The sequence below is a fragment of the Mytilus edulis genome, chromosome 6 (assembly GCF_963676685.1).
Source record: "Mytilus edulis chromosome 6, xbMytEdul2.2, whole genome shotgun sequence".
Lineage (NCBI taxonomy): Eukaryota > Metazoa > Mollusca > Bivalvia > Mytilida > Mytilidae > Mytilus > Mytilus edulis.
The window spans coordinates 87,242,183-87,262,859 of record NC_092349.1 but is presented as its reverse complement, the minus strand read 5'-3'; the positions used below and the strand labels follow the sequence as shown (position 1 = coordinate 87,262,859).

At 32.6% G+C, this 20,677-nt stretch overlaps 2 protein-coding genes across 2 annotated transcripts in view; both read right to left on the bottom strand.

Annotated features, from left to right (window-relative positions):
• LOC139528782 (glycine amidinotransferase, mitochondrial-like) overlaps positions 1 to 16,794 on the bottom strand; it is a 28,326-nt gene extending 11,532 nt beyond the window's left edge. Inside the window, exons 1-4 of the mRNA XM_071324983.1 lie at positions 16,683 to 16,794; positions 1,797 to 1,935; positions 958 to 1,221; positions 14 to 185 (exon numbers count right to left, since the gene is read on the bottom strand). Of these exons, the coding sequence (XP_071181084.1) occupies positions 14 to 185; positions 958 to 1,221; positions 1,797 to 1,909 (549 nt within the window). The 5' untranslated portion in view covers positions 1,910 to 1,935; positions 16,683 to 16,794. The remainder of the gene's footprint in view (positions 1 to 13; positions 186 to 957; positions 1,222 to 1,796; positions 1,936 to 16,682) is intronic.
• LOC139526719 (uncharacterized protein F54H12.2-like) lies at positions 9,418 to 10,212 on the bottom strand. Its single transcript, XM_071321882.1, has one exon. It carries the CDS (start codon positions 10,210 to 10,212, stop codon positions 9,418 to 9,420), a length of 795 nt encoding a protein of 264 aa, XP_071177983.1.
• Positions 16,795 to 20,677: the final 3,883 nt, after the last annotated feature.

Below are 20,677 nucleotides of genomic sequence, written 5' to 3'. Positions count from 1 at the left end.
GATTGATCCCTACCGGTTCTGTTTCATTGATTTCATATTTATAATTCCGTATCCATTGTTTACGTTCCTGACAATTGATGTCCCACGGAAAGTCTAAATTATACATATCATCTGCCATGGTTGGTTTCGGAACCATCGTCCATAACATTTCTTTATCCTTTTCGAAGTAATCGTTCATGATTTTCCTAAAAATAAATTAGAACTATTTGTTAATTACACAACTTATATGCCCAAGAATAATACAAATCAAAACCAAATTTTTAACCGAAGAAAAAACTACAGCGAGAGAGTGCCGCTCGGTCGATAATACCTATCAGAGGCTACCAAATGTACGGGTTAATAAATAAATGAACAATATTGTGTTTCAAAAAATGCTCAAAGTTTACATTTAAGTAAGCTTTAACTACGTAACCTGCTAATCCATCAACCCATCCACCAATTAGATATCTCTCCATTCATCATCATCTCTCGTCCTGAAATACAACTCTTTACTAAAGTAAGGCGTCCTATTGGTTGTGCAGGATGCATATATGCATATACGCAGACTAGTCGGTTGAAATGAAGAGACGTTAAGTCCGATGAAGGGCGAGTGTCACACGTTAACGAATCAATATATACAACAACGGTTTGAGCCCGGTCAGAGTGAGGGCATTAAATCCGACACGTTACATAAATTACACTTTTAACAACTTTTGAGTCCATAGGTGTCTTTAAGCAGAAATTGTCAATCCTTGAACTACTTTTCTGTAATTTTCAAGTAAAATATCACGTGCACATTTCCAACTTTTAATCCTGATTGTACTACTTTGCAAAACATTAACCTATCAGAAAAATATCATTTATTTGTTATCTTGACTATACAAGGAATAAACCGACTGGAACGGACAATAACTTTAATCAATTCAATCGATTATCACTGAAGTGTTTTGAATCGAGACAATTCAAGTGCATTCCTACCTGTATGCCATGGACTCAAAATATCGAGCTCGTCTGCTCATTGTGGTTTCCATAATCTCATTTCCTATTACCAACAGGGTGTCACGTGGACAGGAAGCTCCATGTTGATGCGCAAGGGAAAAGAACGGTGTCTTCACTGGTTGTGTAAAATCGATTTTTTCCGGTCTTCTGACTGTGACATTACACTGGGATGTAAGAACCCTCTCTAAGTTGTCCATTTGGATAGCTGCTTTATCTATATGCTCATCACTGCGCTTCCCTGACCTGAGAGAAAAACAAAAATACTATCAATATATCATTGATTGATTGATGCTTGCAAACATTCAGTGGAAAACATTTCACACATATCTAGGAGGAAACAAATAAACAACTGATACAATGAGCAGGCTCTGCAAGGCATCTTGACCGGACGATACTAATAATTTAATTCTCCACTTTTAAGTATATTTTTACGTTAGAATCTATAGATATCGTACGAACTTCCATAATTCATAATTATAACAAGGCATTTCACAAACTCCCTTACTATTTCAGAAATTCTTTCACATGCATTACTTTAACAATTAGTTGTAACACTTATACCTATATGTTTTTGTGTATGTCTTGAGTCAGGAACATCTTTGTATGTTAAATTTTATTGAAATTAATGTGTTTTGTTATTGAGGAAATTTGGTAATGGCTTGCCGATCTGTAATAGTATTTGCTACATTTAATCCCTATATATGCACTTGATCAGTGTTGAAAAATGTGTGCTGACCAGAGGATATAAAGTTTTGCTGTTTGTGTCTATAAGTTGCTGTCTCATTAGTTTTTACCATACATCTCAAATCCTCATTTACCTCTGAGGGGGTTTAAATCCTGGTTCCTCGCTGGGTACACACCAGAAGTCTGATACTCCAATTATGATTTCTTCCAAAGGATCCCAGTCATTATGGGAGTTTACAATCGTCATGGCTTTAGTGTTGTTTTGTTGAACAGCTGAAAATATAAACAAATAACGAACATGACAAACGAGGCAATGAACACTAGAAAGGTAAAAAAAATAAATTTATGAGATAATTGGTCAATATACTGTGTCTGTATAACATACCTGATATATATAACAATTCAATTTGTTATTTATTAAAACTTTTTTTCAAATACTTATTCGTTTTATTGGTCGATTACTGTCACTCGTCTGTTCTGCTTGTATTTATCTCTTCATTGTTTGAGGGCAAATTCAAATGCTATGACTGTTTTTTTATATTGACATCATATGTGACCCGCAATGCAATTTCCAGGTTAAGAATGTAAATCGTCATTGTGATAAAAAATTGTGTATAATAATAAAAAATATATTACGACTAATAATAATAATAATAATTATAATTCTTTATAAAATAAACCAAATAGTAGTTGTTTTATTTCTATTATCATCCTAATAGACCTTTTCAACAACTCTCGACATCGACTTTCGGCACCTACAGTTTACAGGAGAAATAGAGGGGTCGTATCAAAGACAAAAATCATTCGTGTATAACATGCATGCAACATAAACATGGTACTATATCTTCGATTTTATTTTAAAAAAAACCGAATATTATGCAATAAGCTATTGTGGATTTTCTGTGTTTTCCCCTTTTTTTTATACAATACTTATCACATGTTAAAAAAAAAGTATAAAGCATTTATTTTCACGTCAATCTATTTACATCCGAAACTATGCCATCTTTGGAAATATGATTGTTTTTATGAAAATTTTCTCCATTCCCGGGTATAATCACCACGGGAAACACGTCTAGTGTGTTGTAAGAAGCTTGAACACCTAGCCTGTAAGAGCACTTGCGTTGATCTCAGTTTGCGGAGTCAGTGTTTTCTCGATAAACTTTCTGTGTGAAAATTGCCCTTTTTCTTTTTCACCCATTTTTTTTCTTCTAAATTTTCCTTTTTGTTGATCTACGATACGGTTTTCTTCTCATATCTAGTTTTGATATGCGTCCCAATGTTTTTTTTTATTTCAACCCGCCGCTTATGTCATGCCCCTTTTCCAACCCCGGAATATGTTAGTCAAAGGTAGAATTTTTAGTTTACGATATTATTTATCTCTTTGTTTTGTCGGAATCGTTCCGATTTCGCGGCTTGGTACTGATTTCTCGACTACTGAAGATATCACGCGGTACCTCTAAACGTTTAAGGTGCTTCAATATGTGGTTTTAAGCTTTTTTCGTGCCATGTCCATAATAAACCCTGCTAATTGTAGTGCATTGTGAAGGCATCCGAGGCAAATAACGGTCTGTGTATGTGCCGCCCATGTCGAAGGTTATAAAACAGTCTGTTTACAATTTTTTTAAATTTTTTCTATCTTAACGTAGCTAGAATCTCTTATCTTCTAAAAATAAAGAATAGAATATTAAAGATTTTCCTTTTTTTCGTTTGTGAGGGTCTGGATGGGGGTCCCTTAAGTACCGGTCTTTGTAAGAATCATGCAGGTTCCTGTTGATGGGCGATTCATGACCCCTCTTCGAATGTCTTTATATTTTGTTTATGATGAAGGTATGGTATGAAAATAAGTTTTCTGTATTAATTTTTTCTTTTCAACCTTGGTTGCCATGGAAACCATCCTTACAAAATTTTGCCTAAATACGTCTATAAGTAGCCTTTGAAAATTGAAATATAATGGATTTTAAAGAACCATAGAAATATAGTTAATCAATACAAACAATATGTATATTTACAGTATTGACAAACACAACCCCAAACTATACAAAAACGTTAAAATTTTGAATTTACTAAATAGTTTGTTTCCATAGCAACCATTTAAAAATGTGTGAAAATTCGAAAATGAAAAATTTCAAAAACTTTAAAATTTTAAATCTGTTTATCTCCCAAGACCAACAATACCATGACATGTCATTGACAAATTTTGAAAGACAACACTCTATATATTCAGAAAATAAAAAGAAAGTCGTGTGTTTTTTTTTCTTTAAAAAAATAATTTTAGTCAAAAATTGTCAATTTTCACCAAAATTCAGATTACCAAACAGATGAATACTGAAACATTTTGAACTTAAAAAGCTAAAAAATTCCCTTTATGCGTGCATTCCTGACACAAATTTGGTAATTATAAATGAGAAAATATGATTGATAGAGATATTTTTGTAGAGAAGGACATTTTTTCTTTCTGGGCATGGTGCCCCCCCCCCCCCCCTTTTTTTCAAAATTCAAAAAATTATTAAAAAATTTAAAAGATGGAATTCAATTGTGAACATTTTGAGCATTAAAACATGAAATTTCTTCAAAGGGTGATGGCAATAATAGAACCCCCTACACCATTTTTATATAGACTCTATTAGATTTTTTTTAGAAATGGGGAATGTGTCAAAGAGAGAACAACCCAAACAGAAATTTTAAATCTTTAGATGCTATTTCATGGTCTTTAAAATTGACTCTAAAGAACCTGAATCGATCACCTGCAATTTCTGGTTAAATCTTGCATCAATGATTATTTGTCCCTTCAATATATATCAATGAGTGGCTTAACAATTCCATTTAAATGTTCTTTGTATCTGTCGTTTTTTTCTTCAAAAGCAAAAAAAGAATTTTACCCCTATGTTCCATTTTAGCCATAGTGGCTAAGTTTCTTGAAGTACAAGGAAATAAAAAACTAAATTTATACAAGATTATAACTCCCAAGTTGGGCTGAAATTGATTAAGCATATTCAGAAGAAGATTTTTTTTTAAAGGAAGCAAACTAGATGAACAAATTGTGAAAAATTTCTTTAAAGGGCTATAACTCCATAAGGATTCAATTGACAATTCTGGTCATATAAACTTATTTGTAGATCCTACTTTGCTGAAAGTTGTGCTGTTTATAGTTTATCTTTGTCATTAATAATATTCAAGATAATAACCAAAACTGCAAAATTTCCGTACAATTAACAATTTAGTGGCAGCAACCCAACAATGGGTTGTTAGATTCATCTGAAAATTTGCTCTTAAAAGGCTTTAGTGTTTGAGATATGAGCTACACACTGCATTTTACCCCCATGTTCTTATTTTACCCATGGCGGCCATGTTTGTTTACAAAATAGAAAATAGACCACAAACTTTATTCTAGATATCCTAAGAATCATTCAGTTTATAAGTTTTACTGGAATTGGTTCAGTAGTTTCAGTGGAAATGTTTCAAATATTTTACACCGGACAGACGACAACGGAAGCAAAGTGATGGCAAAATTCACAGTTCCTTTGAAACGGTGACCTAAAAAAACTACGTCCGTTCTATCAGAAATAAACTGAAAATAAAAAATAAAAAATTTGTACCATCGAGAGCGCTAACAAGGCCACTTTTCATAAATTTTAATATTTTTAAGGGTCATAACTCTTTAAAAAAAAGTCAATTGTCCATGATTATAGAATTCATCCGAGATATTGTTGATATTAATCTAGTGTATTAGTTTTATTAAAAATCTGGCAAGAATTGTACCTGTGGGAGCGTTAAAGGGGCTATTTTCCATAAATTTATTATTTTCAAGGGTTATAAATGTTTTTATTAAAGTCGATTGACCACCAATATCTAACTTGTTTGAGATATTGCTTATAATAACCTAAAGTATTAGTTTCGTAAAAATCTGACATTATTTGTACATGTGCGAGCGCTGCAAGGACAGCCAGATGGACACAAGGACGGTTGGCAATCAAAATTTTAAGCGCACCATGTTTAAACGAAAAAAATTAAGTTCTTATTTCGATTTTTTTTAATTGAAAATTTTTTGGTCGTATATTGGTATCACGTTGGCGTTGTCGTCGTCCTAAGACATTTGGTTTTCGCACTCTAACTTTAGTAAAAGTAAATTGAAATCTATGAAATTTAAACACATGGTTTATGACCATGAAAGAAAGGTTGAGATTGATTCTTGGTGTTTTGGTCCCAACAGTTTAGGAATTAGGGGCAAAAAAAGGCCCAAATAAGCATTTGTCTTGGTTTTCGCACAATAACTTTAGTTTAAGTAAAAAGAAATCTATGAAATTTTAACATAAGGTCTCTATGACCACAACAGGAAGGTTGGGATTGATTTTGGGAGTTTAAGTCGCAACAGTTTAGGAATTAGGGGCCAAAAACAGGTACCAAATAAGCATTTTTCTTGGTTTTTGCATAATAACTTAAGCATAAGTTAATAGAAATTTATGAAATTTTAACACAAGGTTTATAACCACAAAAGGAAGGTTTGGATTGATTTTGGGAGTTTTGGTCTCAACGAATTAGGGGCCAAAAGGGTCCAAAATTAAACTTTGTTTGATTTCATCAAACATTAATTATTGGGGTTCTTTGATATGCCATATCTAACCGTGTATTCAGATTCTTAATTTTTGGTCCTGTTTTCAAATTGGTCTACATTAAGGTCAAAAGGGTCAAAAATTAAACTTAGCTTGATTTTAACAAAAAGTGAATTATTGGGGTTCTTTGATATGCTGAATCTAAACATGGTCATAGATTTTTGATTATGGGCCCAGTTTTCAAGTTGGTCCAAATCGGGGTCCAAAATTATTATGTTAAGTATTGTGCAATACCTCTGCGGTCGTATAAAGCTGCGCCCTGCGGAGCATCTGGTTTATTTATAAAAAACTATTTTTGATAAAACAAAAATAAAAAAATAAAATATTTTTTTTGTCTTATAATAAATCAGTGGTTTTGATAAGATAATAACACTCTGTAAAGATTAGACAAATGGGACAGTTTTAATCTTGGTACAGTGTTTCCAATTTCATTATCTATGGAAAATACATTGCCTTGTATCGTTTCTTTTGTGGACTAGTATACTATTGCGCAGAGTCAGATTATAATGGCTGTTACTATTTACCTCCCATGTAAATCGACATGTATCGAAACCTTTATGCAAACACTTATTTGTCACTATGTCGATTTAACTGTGCTAAAATTGAAATTGAAGAAGAACTACAGAACCTTTCTTTTTATTCTAATATATAATAATCTAACTTATCTAAAAGATTTGAAATAAATGCCGCGGAATGTGTCCATTGGACACAGATGATGCTCCCGCTTCCATATCATAAAAGTTATAAACGAACATGACTGAAGACACTTACCAATTGTGTACTAACTTTTACGGTGATAAGAATTGTGTAAAAGTTTCGTAACATTTGGTTGAGGCAAACTAAAGAATGAAATACAAAACAAAAAATTCAGCAACTTTTCCCCTCTATAAAGAGGCATTGCATAGAACAGTGAAAGTTACACCACCAAAATTCAAAGTTGATCTGCATTTGGTGGTTTTAAGCATTGTGTATAATTTTAATAACATCTGGTAAAGACAAACTAAAGTTAGAGAACAGAAACGGAAATTCAGCAATATTTCTATTTGTAAAGGGGCATAACTCTTGGACGGTTTAAGTGACACCACCAAACTTGGTCTTGTTTTATGGTAATAAGCAATGTGATTAAGTTTCATAACATTTGGTTGAGGCAAACTAAAGATAGAGAACAGAAACCAACGTTGGGACATACTGACGGACGGACAAGGGTAAACCTTAATGCCCCCTCCGCCACTGCGGGGGCATAAAAATATGTAAATATAACAATTGATTAAATTAGGCAAAATTCAAGAATGGTCATTGCACATGGTTGTCATAAAGGTTTGAGAATCAAAACAGTATACAACAGTTCGGACCAGCAAATTTTCCTCAGGGCCACAAGGAAAATATTTTTGAGAACCATAAAAAAACGCGATTATTCTGCGGTATACAAATAATAATTCAGTTATTTAAAAAAAAAATAAAAGACAAGCTGTCCTTTTCCACCATATACAATAGAAACATTGACAAATTCTTGCACAATTTAATGTAGATCGTTGGTATATATTTCCTCAGATAGAACATGTAGAATTTGTATGCCCCCACTGTAGCAAAGGGGGCATTAAGTTGTACCCTTGTCTGTAAGTACGTCCGTTTCAGACTTATACTCTTATACAAATGGAAAAAAATGCTGACTTTTTTGTTTCCGTTCTCTAACTTAAGTTTGCCACAACCAAATGTTTTGAAACTTACACACAATGCTTATTTCCATAAAATTCAGAACAGTTAGAATGTTATTGGTGTAACAGGTACTGTCAATAAGTTATGCCCCTTTAAAAATGGAAAAAATGCTGAATTTTCCGTTTCCGTTCTCTTTTTTTCGTCTGTCTGACATAGTTCATCTTACCCTGACCTCATTTTCTTAGAACATTGATAATGTTAAGTTAATATGATACTTGTATTAAAATCTTTACATAACACTTGCAGAGTTTCAAAAGTAATTCAATTATAAATAAAACCAACCAGACATTTCAGGGTGAGTCTTCTTGTTTAGTCTAGGGTTAAAGTTTTTAAAGCATCAATCTGTTTCAAAAACCAACAATGAGTTGCATTAAATTGTTACTGTAACTTCTCTATAGCCATTTTGAAAGAGAAAGGATCCTGAGCTATTTTTTTTAAATGTTCATTAAGATTTGTTTTATAGATAATCATGTTATGCTCATTGTTGAAGGATATACGGTGATCTTCTTTTGTTTATTTCTATGTCTTTGCTCTCTAGTTGAGAGTTAATTGTCTCATTGACAATTACAACACATCCTCTTATCTTTATACATAGACTTACTAGTAATTAAGTTTTGGATTCAACTTTATTCTTTTTCACTGACAGCATCAGTCTTAGACACGACAACGGGTTATGCGTATTACCATATCTTTTTTTAAACTTCTGAGAAATCTTACATATAAGATTGAAGGGAGGGGGTACATATGCTGCCCTCAACTTTAGAAGTTGTGTTATGCTTAAATTCTTAAAATACTTAGTTCACAAGTAAACACAATGAGATACCACATTTCTTTCAACAAATTTATAATTTTGAAAAAAAAAAAAAAAAATCGAAAAAAAAGGGGGGTGCACCATACCCAGAGTGATGATTTTTCATTTTGTACAAGTATATCTTCATTTATCATATATTCTCGTTTAAAATTAACAAATGTGTGTCAGAAATGCACATATAAATGGAATGTTTTAGCTTTTTAAGCCCAAAATTTTTGATTATTCATCTGATTGTTAATCTGAATTTTGGTGAAAATTGACAATTTTTGACTAAATTTTTTTTTTTAAAGAAAAAAAAACACACGACTTTCTTTTTATTTTCTGGAAACTATCTAAAAAATTTAACTAGTTCATCGTTTTGTTTTAATGTTGACTGGAACATGTCATATAATCTATAAAATGGCACATGATGACATAATCTCATGAATATGAAAGAAAGTACGTATAACCCACACAGATAGGAGTCACTTGGTTGAATCATTTGAGATAACATTGTACATCGCTTATTATATCTGGCAATAAAATTGGATAAATATTCATCGTAAACGGTGGTCTGCCTAAACTATCGAAATATTCCGCATCATACGAATTATTAAATATTACACATAACCAGTGTTTTCACGCATTGGGGTATGGATCTGTATTGACGATATACATCTGTGGAAAGTGATCATTTGTACGAAACGAAAGTCCATTTATGGCAGTTATCTTAAAAACTACACCACGTCTTTGTAAACAGATGTTATTCTGTAGTATTTTTTTCAGTTGTAGGCCAGTATCTTTGTTCCACTTTTCACATATTTCAAATAACCTGACATAAGCAGCCGTATAATTTCTGTTCGTTCCAAAATCAAGTTTCATGGGTGACCCATATACATCACCGCCATTAATCTTTAAAGACACCGATTCCATATTAAAGTGTTTAAAATCGAAAGGATTGATCGTGTAATCACCATTAACAGCCTTTTGTGGCAAAAGTCCAAACACAACCTTATTTGGAAGTACTTTTGAAAATATGGAATCCCAATAGAAATCAGTGACACCTTTCTGAATGACGTTCTGAGTAACGTGGCTTCTGCTGATCAAATATTTTGCTGGATGCTCTCTAAGAAGATTTCTGTGATTGATAATAACGACTGAATTAGGTTTGCACCTACATGTGCGGTAAAATACATCTACAATCTTAACCTGGTAATTGGGATTTGATTCACCAGACATCAACAGGAATGGTGTGGAAGACCGGAATAATTTTAAGTATATATCTACTCCATTAATCAAATATTTGTCAAACATAAGAGAATCTTCTAATAGATTTCTTTCTAACTCAAATATTCTTGATTCTTTGGTGAACTCGTATCTGCTAACATACCCCGAATTTAATGAGAGGGAGTTCATTAGATCGTCGTCTTTCATGAACAACTGACTCTGAAGTTGTGAATTTTGTTCATCGCTGCCTGACTATAAGATTATTTTTAAGTAGGCTTTCCACGGATAGTTATTTACTTAGACCGAAACCAATTTGTTGTTCATGTACACATCCACATGAGAAAACATAATCTGTAGTGGTTGTTTTATTATACCGGTGTGTTCCTGTGCGACTAAATGTGACCCGTTAGCTTTCAATATTTGCATTTTAACCCATTTTAACACAAAGATGTGATTTTCGAAGGTCAATATAGTCATTTCCAGCCCCAGATATCACTATTTCAATAGGTGTAGATTCATTTATTAGGTTCGATATGGGTCGTTCTTCTGTATTAAACGTTTCAACGATAGCTACCTGGTTAGGTGGTGACGCAAAAATGAATAATTCCATCGGCTGTCCAATTGATTTGTTATCTTCACTCAGAAAGGCCATTTTTTTTCTTATTTACAATATCCTTCCAAACACTGTCAATGTAATCTCTATTGTGTTTTCTTTTTCTTGAAGTCTGTTTTACGCTCTTTTTTTAGATGTTTTCTTGGTGACAACTTTCTTCTTTCTGGTACTGTTTTCTTAACTTTTATACTCTTCAAAATCTTAACATGCGGTTTTTTCTTACTGTTCTTTAATTCGGATTCAGCTCTTTCTGCATCTGCTTCAACAGGTGCCAATAGTTTATTTTGTATTAATGTTGATTCTGTTTGTGTAGAATTAGGATTCACTGGAGTCAGGTAGGATCATCTTCCGTACAATCCACGATCGGTTTGAATTTTGTTCTGTTTTCTAAATTTGTATGGATCGAAAGATTTCTTTGACGTATTCTTGTAAAAGTTTTTCCACATCACCGGATCCGTGACGTAGGTTTGACTATTCATTTTATAGTACAAACGGAAACGTCTTCAGGTGAAGTGTAAAAGTCACTTTGTTTTTCAAAAATGAATCATTTTTTCCGTTACCATCCTTTATATATACATGCAAATCCACCAATTCATTTCTTTTTATGTCTTTCACTTCACGTTGTGGAACCCTTGAATTAAACTAAGATGGCCATCCAAGCCATTTTACGAATACTTCCTCTTCCATGTTCTCCTTATTTCTTCTCTTTTTTATAATTTTTTCTATTTTATACGTGTTGGTATCGTCTATTGTAATTTTCTCAATTTCGTACCGGTAAAAGGATCCGGCCAAAATTTCGCCTGACATGTCTTCTAAAACGTATCAATCCTGATTGTCTCTGATGAATCTTTTGTAAATCTTGAAATATTCCAACGTCCAATTTTCCGAATAACCTTTCTCAGATACTTTTTTCAAGTGTGACACCCTCACAATGGCTCCGGAATTAAATTTGAATGTTTTCGTTCTAATTTCCTTTTTTCAGATTTCACCGGTTTTACGTCAACTTTTTTCCTTTTTCTATTCTCTCTCGTAATGTACTGTATGTATCTCTCTTCGTTACAGATGCAGGTGTTGCCCCACCTAACGATTTGTGTGGTGTATTGTTGTAACTCTTTAACTATGTCTTGTAACACGTCTATATATATCTATAAGTTTGTTTTTGCATAAAGTAAGCGTAAATTCTGTTTTTAATAATTCTGATCACTCTTTCTGCATAGTTGGCTTTAATTTGACTATTTTGTGTGTAAAAAACATGATTTTTTTCCTTTTGTAAATATTTCTTTACTTCAGATTTAAACTCTCCACCTTTGTCAAAACGAATCGTTTTTGGTTTTATGGTGTTATTTTGTGTAAATATATTTTCCAGTGCTTTAGTTACTGATAAACTTTTTTTTATCTTTCAATGGTCTAATTATCAGGTACCGAGTAAAAACGTCAATCAACACTAATAAAAATTTGATCCCTGAATTAAACTTTGTAACATTCTCCATAGACATCAAATCGCCATCAAACTGTTCATTCATACCACGTGAACTCACGTCAACTCTATTCCTTTTGAAATTCCATCTGACAGGTTTTTGCACCGAATTTGCTTCGATTTTTCTTTAAATGTTTTTCATCTGTCCCTTACCTATCTCATATTTCCCTTCTTTTTTTTTTAACCTTGTAAACTTTGTCAGGACCAGAAATTGTACATCTAATAATGTCTTACAACCTTATAGTGTTCATTTTATGCTTAACAATTCTGTTTAGTCATCGTTTAAAATATTAAAATTTAAAAATATTTTATTGTATCATTTGATGAGTGTTCAAATTGTATTTCAAAATATTAAAGTCCTTAAATCATGGATGGATAAACATATTTTGATTAATAAGTGTGAAACTTATGGAGGGGGTCCCATTTGATTTCAAACCGTAATATCTAAATATAACAATATTATTCAATAAATACATAAACTTATTTCGAGGTACCTCTCAACCGGTATTTTTGGCAAATACCCCATGCAAGTATGATATATTTGTATAAAATTTGTATTTGTTAAAAATATATCGTTATTCGAGTCTGATCGTAAAATATAGTGTTAATAAGAATAGATGACTTTAGCTGTACGCCTCAGAATGTAATAAAATTAGAGAAAAAGAAAATGTTTAGGTGAAAAATCTTTTATTTTTAATTTGTATTGAATGATATATTATCACAGCAGCATCGAGTATATATCCCTTCTCGAAAGTTCTGCCATCGACTAGACTCCCCTCAGTTATATATATATATATATATATATATATTATTGTGAAACTACCCCTTTACAACCGGAGCAAGCGCCAGCGGGGTACTGACACCTGCGTCATCAAAAATGCACATCATAGTATTTACAAACAACATTATATGATTGTAGTAAAAATGGTATAAGATACATTTGTACTTGCAAAAGGCTTTATAAGTCTTATAAATACATTAACGCTAAAGTATCATAATAAATTGGTTATTTCGTAAAAGTACATTACAGTGACAATTTCATATGCATAAATACTTTGAAATCTTTCATCCATAAAAGACTAAAAAAAAAATTAAAAGTATCGTCTCTTTTGAAAACTCAAAAATTAAAATTACTTAGTATATAATTTAAAATTCACAAGGGTGCGCATGGGATTGGTATCTTTCATTCCTAATTCCTTTCCCTCGGCTTTCCGTCTCTCTTTTCGTTAGAATCCATTTCCTTTTAACAGTCCCCTTGCCCCTCCTGAGTGTTCCAAATAGAAGAAATACATGGAATTTATACTATTTATTTCTCACGGAGTAAATTTTACTGCCCTGAATAGTCTTTCCATAAGGAACATTTGAAATGAAATTGTCTTTAATAATGTTTCCAAAGGTACATCTTTTATATAAGAAACAAATATACTTTGATATATGTACTATGCAGTGTAAACCAAAGATTCAATTGGTGCATTAGGTATTTTAAATCTTTCAATCACCTTTGTGTTTTGATACAATACTTATGAACATTAAAAGTCTTATTTGTCAACCTCAGTGTATATAATGTTTATACTATTTCTTAATATTATATATCATTCTTATAGTTTTGTAGTTTGGTGAAAGTCAGGGTTTCGGATTTTAGGATGGATAGACAGGCTAGCGGAAAAAGTGGGTACCCATATTCCTGCAATAAACCCCTTCCACAAATTTTAACTTAAAAACTTTCGAACGTTACATACTGTCCGTACTATATACATAGATACTTTGCCCCTTTTTTCATGTATTCATTTCGGATATTGCTGAATTTCCGGAAGTTGAAAAAAACTTGTTTATTTTACAACAAAAATGCACATATGACCAATATCGAGGAACCCTTAGTTTACTTTACAAATAATCTAAAGTATAATTATCTGTTTTATTATACTTCACGTTAAAGAAAAATGAAAAAATAAAACATCTTCACTTCTGTTGATTTTTCTAATACCCGTAACGTTGGTATGTATATGACGTCATAGTAAAATACTTTGAGTTTAAAATTCAACTGTAAAAGACAATAATGAAAGGACATTCATTATAATAAATTGAATAACACATAGCTGAGAGGGTGATAGAGCAGATTGGTACCCCTCATAAAAGCATTGTCAACCTTGGCTTCTCCGCGGTTAACAATGTTTTCACGGGGTAACAATCTGCTCTATCACCCTCTCAGCTATGTATTATTTATATATTATACCTACTCGGAGGTAGGCCTATATCTGAAACGTCCGTTTCCGTTCACTGAATATGTTATGATAAACAAAAAAGAAATGATTTATGCAATTTTTTTCTCATCCAACCCAGAACTGTATTAAAGTACGTTTTATCCAGTTTAAAATGGTGCATTGCAGTTTCAGAGAATGCTTGCTTCAGTTTGTACGGGGTCTTCGTTTATCACATGTCTCTAGTAGCGGTTGAATTAGTCCATTGTTTGATTTTGTTTTGTCGCCGGGTTTGTATTTCTTCCTCAATGTTCCTTCTTCTTGAATTATTCTCATTGATGACAACATGAGCGATCAAAAATATCAAGAACCATAGCCTGTCATTATTTTATTTTTTTGTTTTCCTATCAATTACTTTTTTCTTAAATGAAAAGCTTTAAGACAAATCTTAATTTCCTTTTATAAAATAAGGAGACGTGGAATGATTGCCTTTTTGACAACTATTCAACAAAGTCTAAATGAAGCAGATGAAATCAACTTTACCTCACCGTACGGCCTTCAAGAATTAGAAATTCAAAAACCCCACAGCGACATAAAGCCTCGGCAAGACAAAATTGGCTTCATGTTTTGCAAGTACATACACACTGACGAAATTTTACGAATTAAGTTAGAACCAGTTCAAAGACATAATTAAAATAACTAAACCATATCAAATGCATATATATGAGATATAATCTTATAAATTACCATAAAGCGTCGTATGCATCATGAATCTAAGTAAAACTTAAAAATGGAAATCATTGGTGTTTAACAATTATTCCTCCATAGCGGTATTAATAATGCAGTTTTGTGAATCCGCTTATAATGTGCGTTTTTCAATAAAAACGTATTTTCTTGTCCTATCTACTTTTAAAAAAATGTGTTTGATCTTTGCAAGTAATTTTTTGTGCAGTCAGTACATTGAATTAGATTTAACATTTTTAAGCAAAGAAACAGTTTAATTTTAGAGGGATTGATAAGATATTGACTCCTGAATGGTCCAAAACAACCAAAATGGCATGTCCCTAGACCGCCTGTTCAACATTCATACTCTAAAATATCGTGAAAAAATGTAGAAATAAATGTTTTTTTTTACTTTACATAAGTTCTTTAATAATTCAAAAGTATGTTCAGAGCCATCATATTCTAATAAACACATTTAAATATAGGTTTTTTAATTTCAGAAGGTGTGTCCCTCACAAAATGTCCACTACGAAACGAAGTCATTAAAGTTTGCCAATAAACAGTTTTATAAAATCAACGTATTTTTTTTTGCAAGAGATATATACATTAGGGTCTTACAAAAGAAGTGATGCTTTTATAACGGCAATTAAATTGTTGGTAAGAAAAATTGAGCACATCAAATGGCCCAGAGTGATACCGTATTTTTGATAATGTCCCCTACGAAACGGGTTAAATCTCCTTCAGTATCTGGTTTTAAAATTATGAAAAAAATATCAGTGTACAGCTTGATAAATGCTTTGATGAATACAATCAGTCTTGTTACTATTGCAATAAAGGGATTGTGGGGAAAAAATAAAACATGCGAATACGTCCCTTACGAAACGGTCCCCTACGAAACAAGTATGGGAGAAAAACGTTACGTAGTGGACAATACCACTACCACGGAGTCTTTTTTTAATCTTTTTTCAATTATATTTGTGCAAAACAAATAACAAGGGTTAGTTTCATGTAATTTTTATTATGTTTTTATTAACATATAATAGGGTTGATGTCAACTACGAAACTTTTTGTCCACTACGAAACGGTTTTGTCCACTACGAAACGCATCAAAATGTCCACTACGTAACATGAGTTGAACCTTCATATGTGAAGTACTGTCTAACCTATATCGATAAAAATGGTTTTCCAATTCAGAAAAAAATGATATTTTTCTAGTATTTAAAGTAAACAAACTGGAATGTCTATAGGAAACATTTAAAATTGCAAAAAATATGTGTGTTTAGAAGAAATTTCGTAGGTAACAAAAGTCCCCTACGAAACAGTACACAAATTATGAAAATAATATCATTTTAAAGAATATTTAAGATTGCACTTTTTGTTCACAAACAGGTCTATTATAGAGGTATTCAAAATAACTCTTGAAATTAAATTTTAGACAAGTTGATTTTCCTTTTTTTTTTAGGTCTGAAAGTTACGCTTTTATTGAAAAACGCCCTTATGACATTATGTCTTTGTCTTTTCCCTATTGTTGCATATTATTCGAGTCTAAAATTGTACATACAAAATTATCTGAATTTAGGAACAGCTTTATTGTCTAGACTATCATTATCTAAATTTATTATACTTTAAGTACTAAAAAATTAAATATTTGACAAAAGCAACTCACCTGTACAACTCAGAGCGACCCCAAAAGTGTATAAAGTTATCTTAACGTGAAGCAAATTTGATGATGTAGATGATTAACTTTGCGTGACACTTAATAGTTAGCCACTACAAACCGGTAAAAGTCTGAAAGGGTAAGGATATTTATACGTGCAACAGTGGCGGATCCAGGGGTGGTCCCACGGCGCACAGGACCACCCCAATGACGAACCTCAAAATTTGTTAACTTAAGATTAATCTTTTCATCGCACTAATTGGTTATGGATTACCTGGATACCTGGAGGTGTCACAATGATAGAATACGGACCAATGAGTTTCACATGTATACATGTAATTAAATTGTCAAAACAGCTCGTCAATATGAAGAAGTTGACTTCTTATTTTGCAAGGTAAATACAAATTATTTTTGTATTTTTAAATGAAATTTCCATATATAATTGCATTGTCCAACTAACGGAGTATCGGTTTTAAATTTCATGTATGTACATTTTGAAAAACAGAATCATTATGAATGAATTAAATTAAATTTGTTTATCTATCTCTTTGAGCCCCCACCCCTTTTCCCCCCAACATCAACAGCAATTCAAGCACTGAAGTTGGTACCCGCATTTGTACAAAGCGCAACATTTGATGAAATAAAACATTTTGTAGACTTTTACCATACTGATTTGCCGAGTCCATCTACAATGCCTTCCGAACTGCGTTTGTGGCAAAAGACTTACGAGTCAATGCTTTCAAAACCAGAAACTGTAGCCGGTGCTCTGAAAGAATGTTGCAAAACAGACTTTCCAAATATTTCTGTTATCTTAAAAATCATAGCTACCATGGGGGTGACGAGTTGCGAATGTGAGCGATCCAACAGTGAGTTATCCCTTTTAAAAACCTACCTGAGAACAACTATGGGACAATCGCGTTCAAACGGACTTGCGTTGATGCATGTGCACTACAGTTTGGAACTAAACATAAAACAAATTATAGATAACTTTGCAAGGAAACACCCGTGACGCATGATGTTGAATGACCTGATAAACGACTCTTAAGTTTGTTAAATTAGTAAATTTTGAACAATTTTACGTAGAACTATTTTTACCGATTCGGAACATTTTAGCTAAACCTTTTTTACAGCTTGCCTAATACAGATGACAGTTGTATGTTGTGATATTTTAGATTGCAAGATATTGTATAGAGTCTTAAATAAAAATTAGTTTTACATGTCTTTAAATTCCTTTACCTAGGAATATGTGCATTGCATGGTGTTGTCCAAATTCATGATCTTCCATAATGTTGAAGGTATTTTTTAACCTTTTTCATACCATTCAATATTCATTTGGGACCACCCCCAAATTTTTTTCTGGATCCGCCACTGTGCACTCGTTCTATTTGAGCAGTCAAAATGCGTTGACTGTATATTTCTATGTCGTATACAGTCACTGACCCGATATCACTTTTCCTCATGAATATTTAAAATAGAAGTTGCCGAAATAACATAATATTCATACGACCTCTTCAACCTGTTCTTGTTTCCAATGCATACAACGATGCGTGGAACGACTCAACCTTGTTTCTTTTGCAATTATTGGAAAAAAATATTTCATTTATTAATATTTTTTGTTTGCAACCTATTATAAGTTATACGGTTCGCTACTGACCTCATACGGATCCATAGAGGGTAAGTAAAATTCATAGGGGGTGAGGCCGGAGGCCGAATCCCCTATGGATTTTATTCACCCTCTATATGGTCCGTAGGGGGTCAGTAGTTTACCGTATAACGAATTTATCGCACGCTGGACTTTTTCTGCTGCGTTATGTTGAAAAATAAACAATGAAACACAACAACAGCGATAGATGACGTCACCATTAACGCGTCATGAACCCCATATGAAATCTACTAACCCCATACGGTCGCATAGGGGGTCACCACGTGACGGCGTTAAGCCAATCACAACGTGATTTTTTACCCGCGGTGCGATAAAAATCATTAATTTGTTATCGACTCCTAGGAGTCGATATGGATATGAAGAATTGAACGATGGACAGTCAGTGCGTGAATTTTCTTGCTACCTGATTGGAAGATATTACGAGACGTGAATAATCAAAGTTTATTGATTGGTTAGGACAATCCAAACCTAGTAAATGTCCTTCAATCCCGTAGAGTATCGGATTTGTCCTCTCTATTTTAGCAATTAGATTCTGCCTGGTCATTAATCATGCATATTCATGATATTGGTACACAGGTAACGTTTATCTATAAATAGTCGAATCTTCTGGAGTTTCGTAAACAACAACGTTAAACGAAATATATATATATACTACTTCATAACGTGTGACCTCACGTGTGTGGTAAAATTTGTTGATTGATGCACGTGGCTATTCTAGTAAATGAATTAATCTACAAAGCGAGAGCACTTTCCATTTTCATCAGCTAAGAGTCGACTAGCCCTTTTTGAAAGGCAAATGCTTGTTATGCTTATGGTTGATATTTAAGTCCATACTCAAATGATTTCGTTCACCATCGAGTGTTGGTTTCAACAGGTAAATGTACATTTCATTGTGTTGAAAATTTCTCCATGAGCATAATATGAGGCCTTTTTAAAGGGGATTTCCCCAAATATTTAAACCAAATAAATAACCTTTACGCATTTAACAACAATTGAAAATGTGTTTTTTAGATTGCAGTATAAAGTTACATACTGTCCGTACTATATACATAGATACTGTGCCCCTTTTTCATGTATTCATTTCGGATATTGCTGAATTTCCGGAAGTTGAAAAAACTTGTTTATTTTACAACAAAAATACACATATGACCAATATCGAGGAACCCTTAGTTTACTTTGCAAATAATCTAAAGTATAATTATCTGTTTTATTATACTTCACGTTAAAGAAAAATGACAAAGTAAAACATCTTCACTTCTGTTGATTTTTCTAATACCCGTAACGTTGGTATGTATATGACGTCATAGTAAAATACTTTGAGTTTAAAATTCAACTGTAAAAGACATTAATGAAAGGACATTCAGTATAATAAATTGAATAACACACAGCTGAGAGGGTGATAGAGCAGATTGGTACCCCTCGAAAAAGCATTGTCAACCTTGGCTTCGCCGCGGTTAACAATGTTTTCACGGGGTAACAATCTGCTCTATCACCTTCTCAGCTATGTATTATTTATATATTATACCTACTCGGAGGTAGGCCTATATCTGAAACGTCCGTTTCCGTTCACTGAATATGTTATGACAAACAAAAAAGAAATGATTTATGCAATTTTTTTCTCATCCAATCCAGAACTGTATTAAAGTACGTTTTATCCAGTTTAAAATGGTGCATTGCAGTTTCAGAGAATGCTTGCTTCAGTTTGTTCGGGGTCTGCGTTTATCACATGTCTCTAGTAGCGGTTGAATTAGTCCATTGTTTGATTTTGTTTTGTCGCCGGGTTTGTCTTTGTTCCTCAATGTTCCTTCTTCTTGAATTATTCCTATTGATGACAACATGAGCGATCAAAAATATCAAGAACCATAGCCTGTCATTATTTTATTTTTTTGTTTTCCTATCAATTACTTTTTTCTTAAATGAAAAGCTTTAAGACAAATCTTAATTTCCTTTTATAAAATAAGGAGACGTGGAATGATTGCCTTTTTGACAACTATTCAACAAAGTCTAAATGAAGCAGATGAAAGCAACTTTACCTCACCGTACGGCCTTCAAGAATTAGAAATTCAAAAACCCCACAGCGACATAAAGCCTCGGCAAGACAAAATTGGCTTCATGTTTTGCAAGTACATACACACTGACGAAATTTTACGAATTAAGTTAGAACCAGTTCAAAGACATAATTAAAATAACTAAACCATATCAAATGCATATATATGAGATATAATCTTATAAATTACCATAAAGCGTCGTATGCATCATGAATCTAAGTAAAACTTAAAAATGGAAATCATTGGTGTTTAACAATTATTCCTCCATAGCGTTATTAGTAATGCAGTTTTCT

Coding starts and splice junctions, on each gene's coding strand:
- LOC139526719 (XM_071321882.1), bottom strand. CDS start 10,212: ATGAAAGACGACGATCTAATGAACTCCCTCTCATTAAATTCGGGGTAT.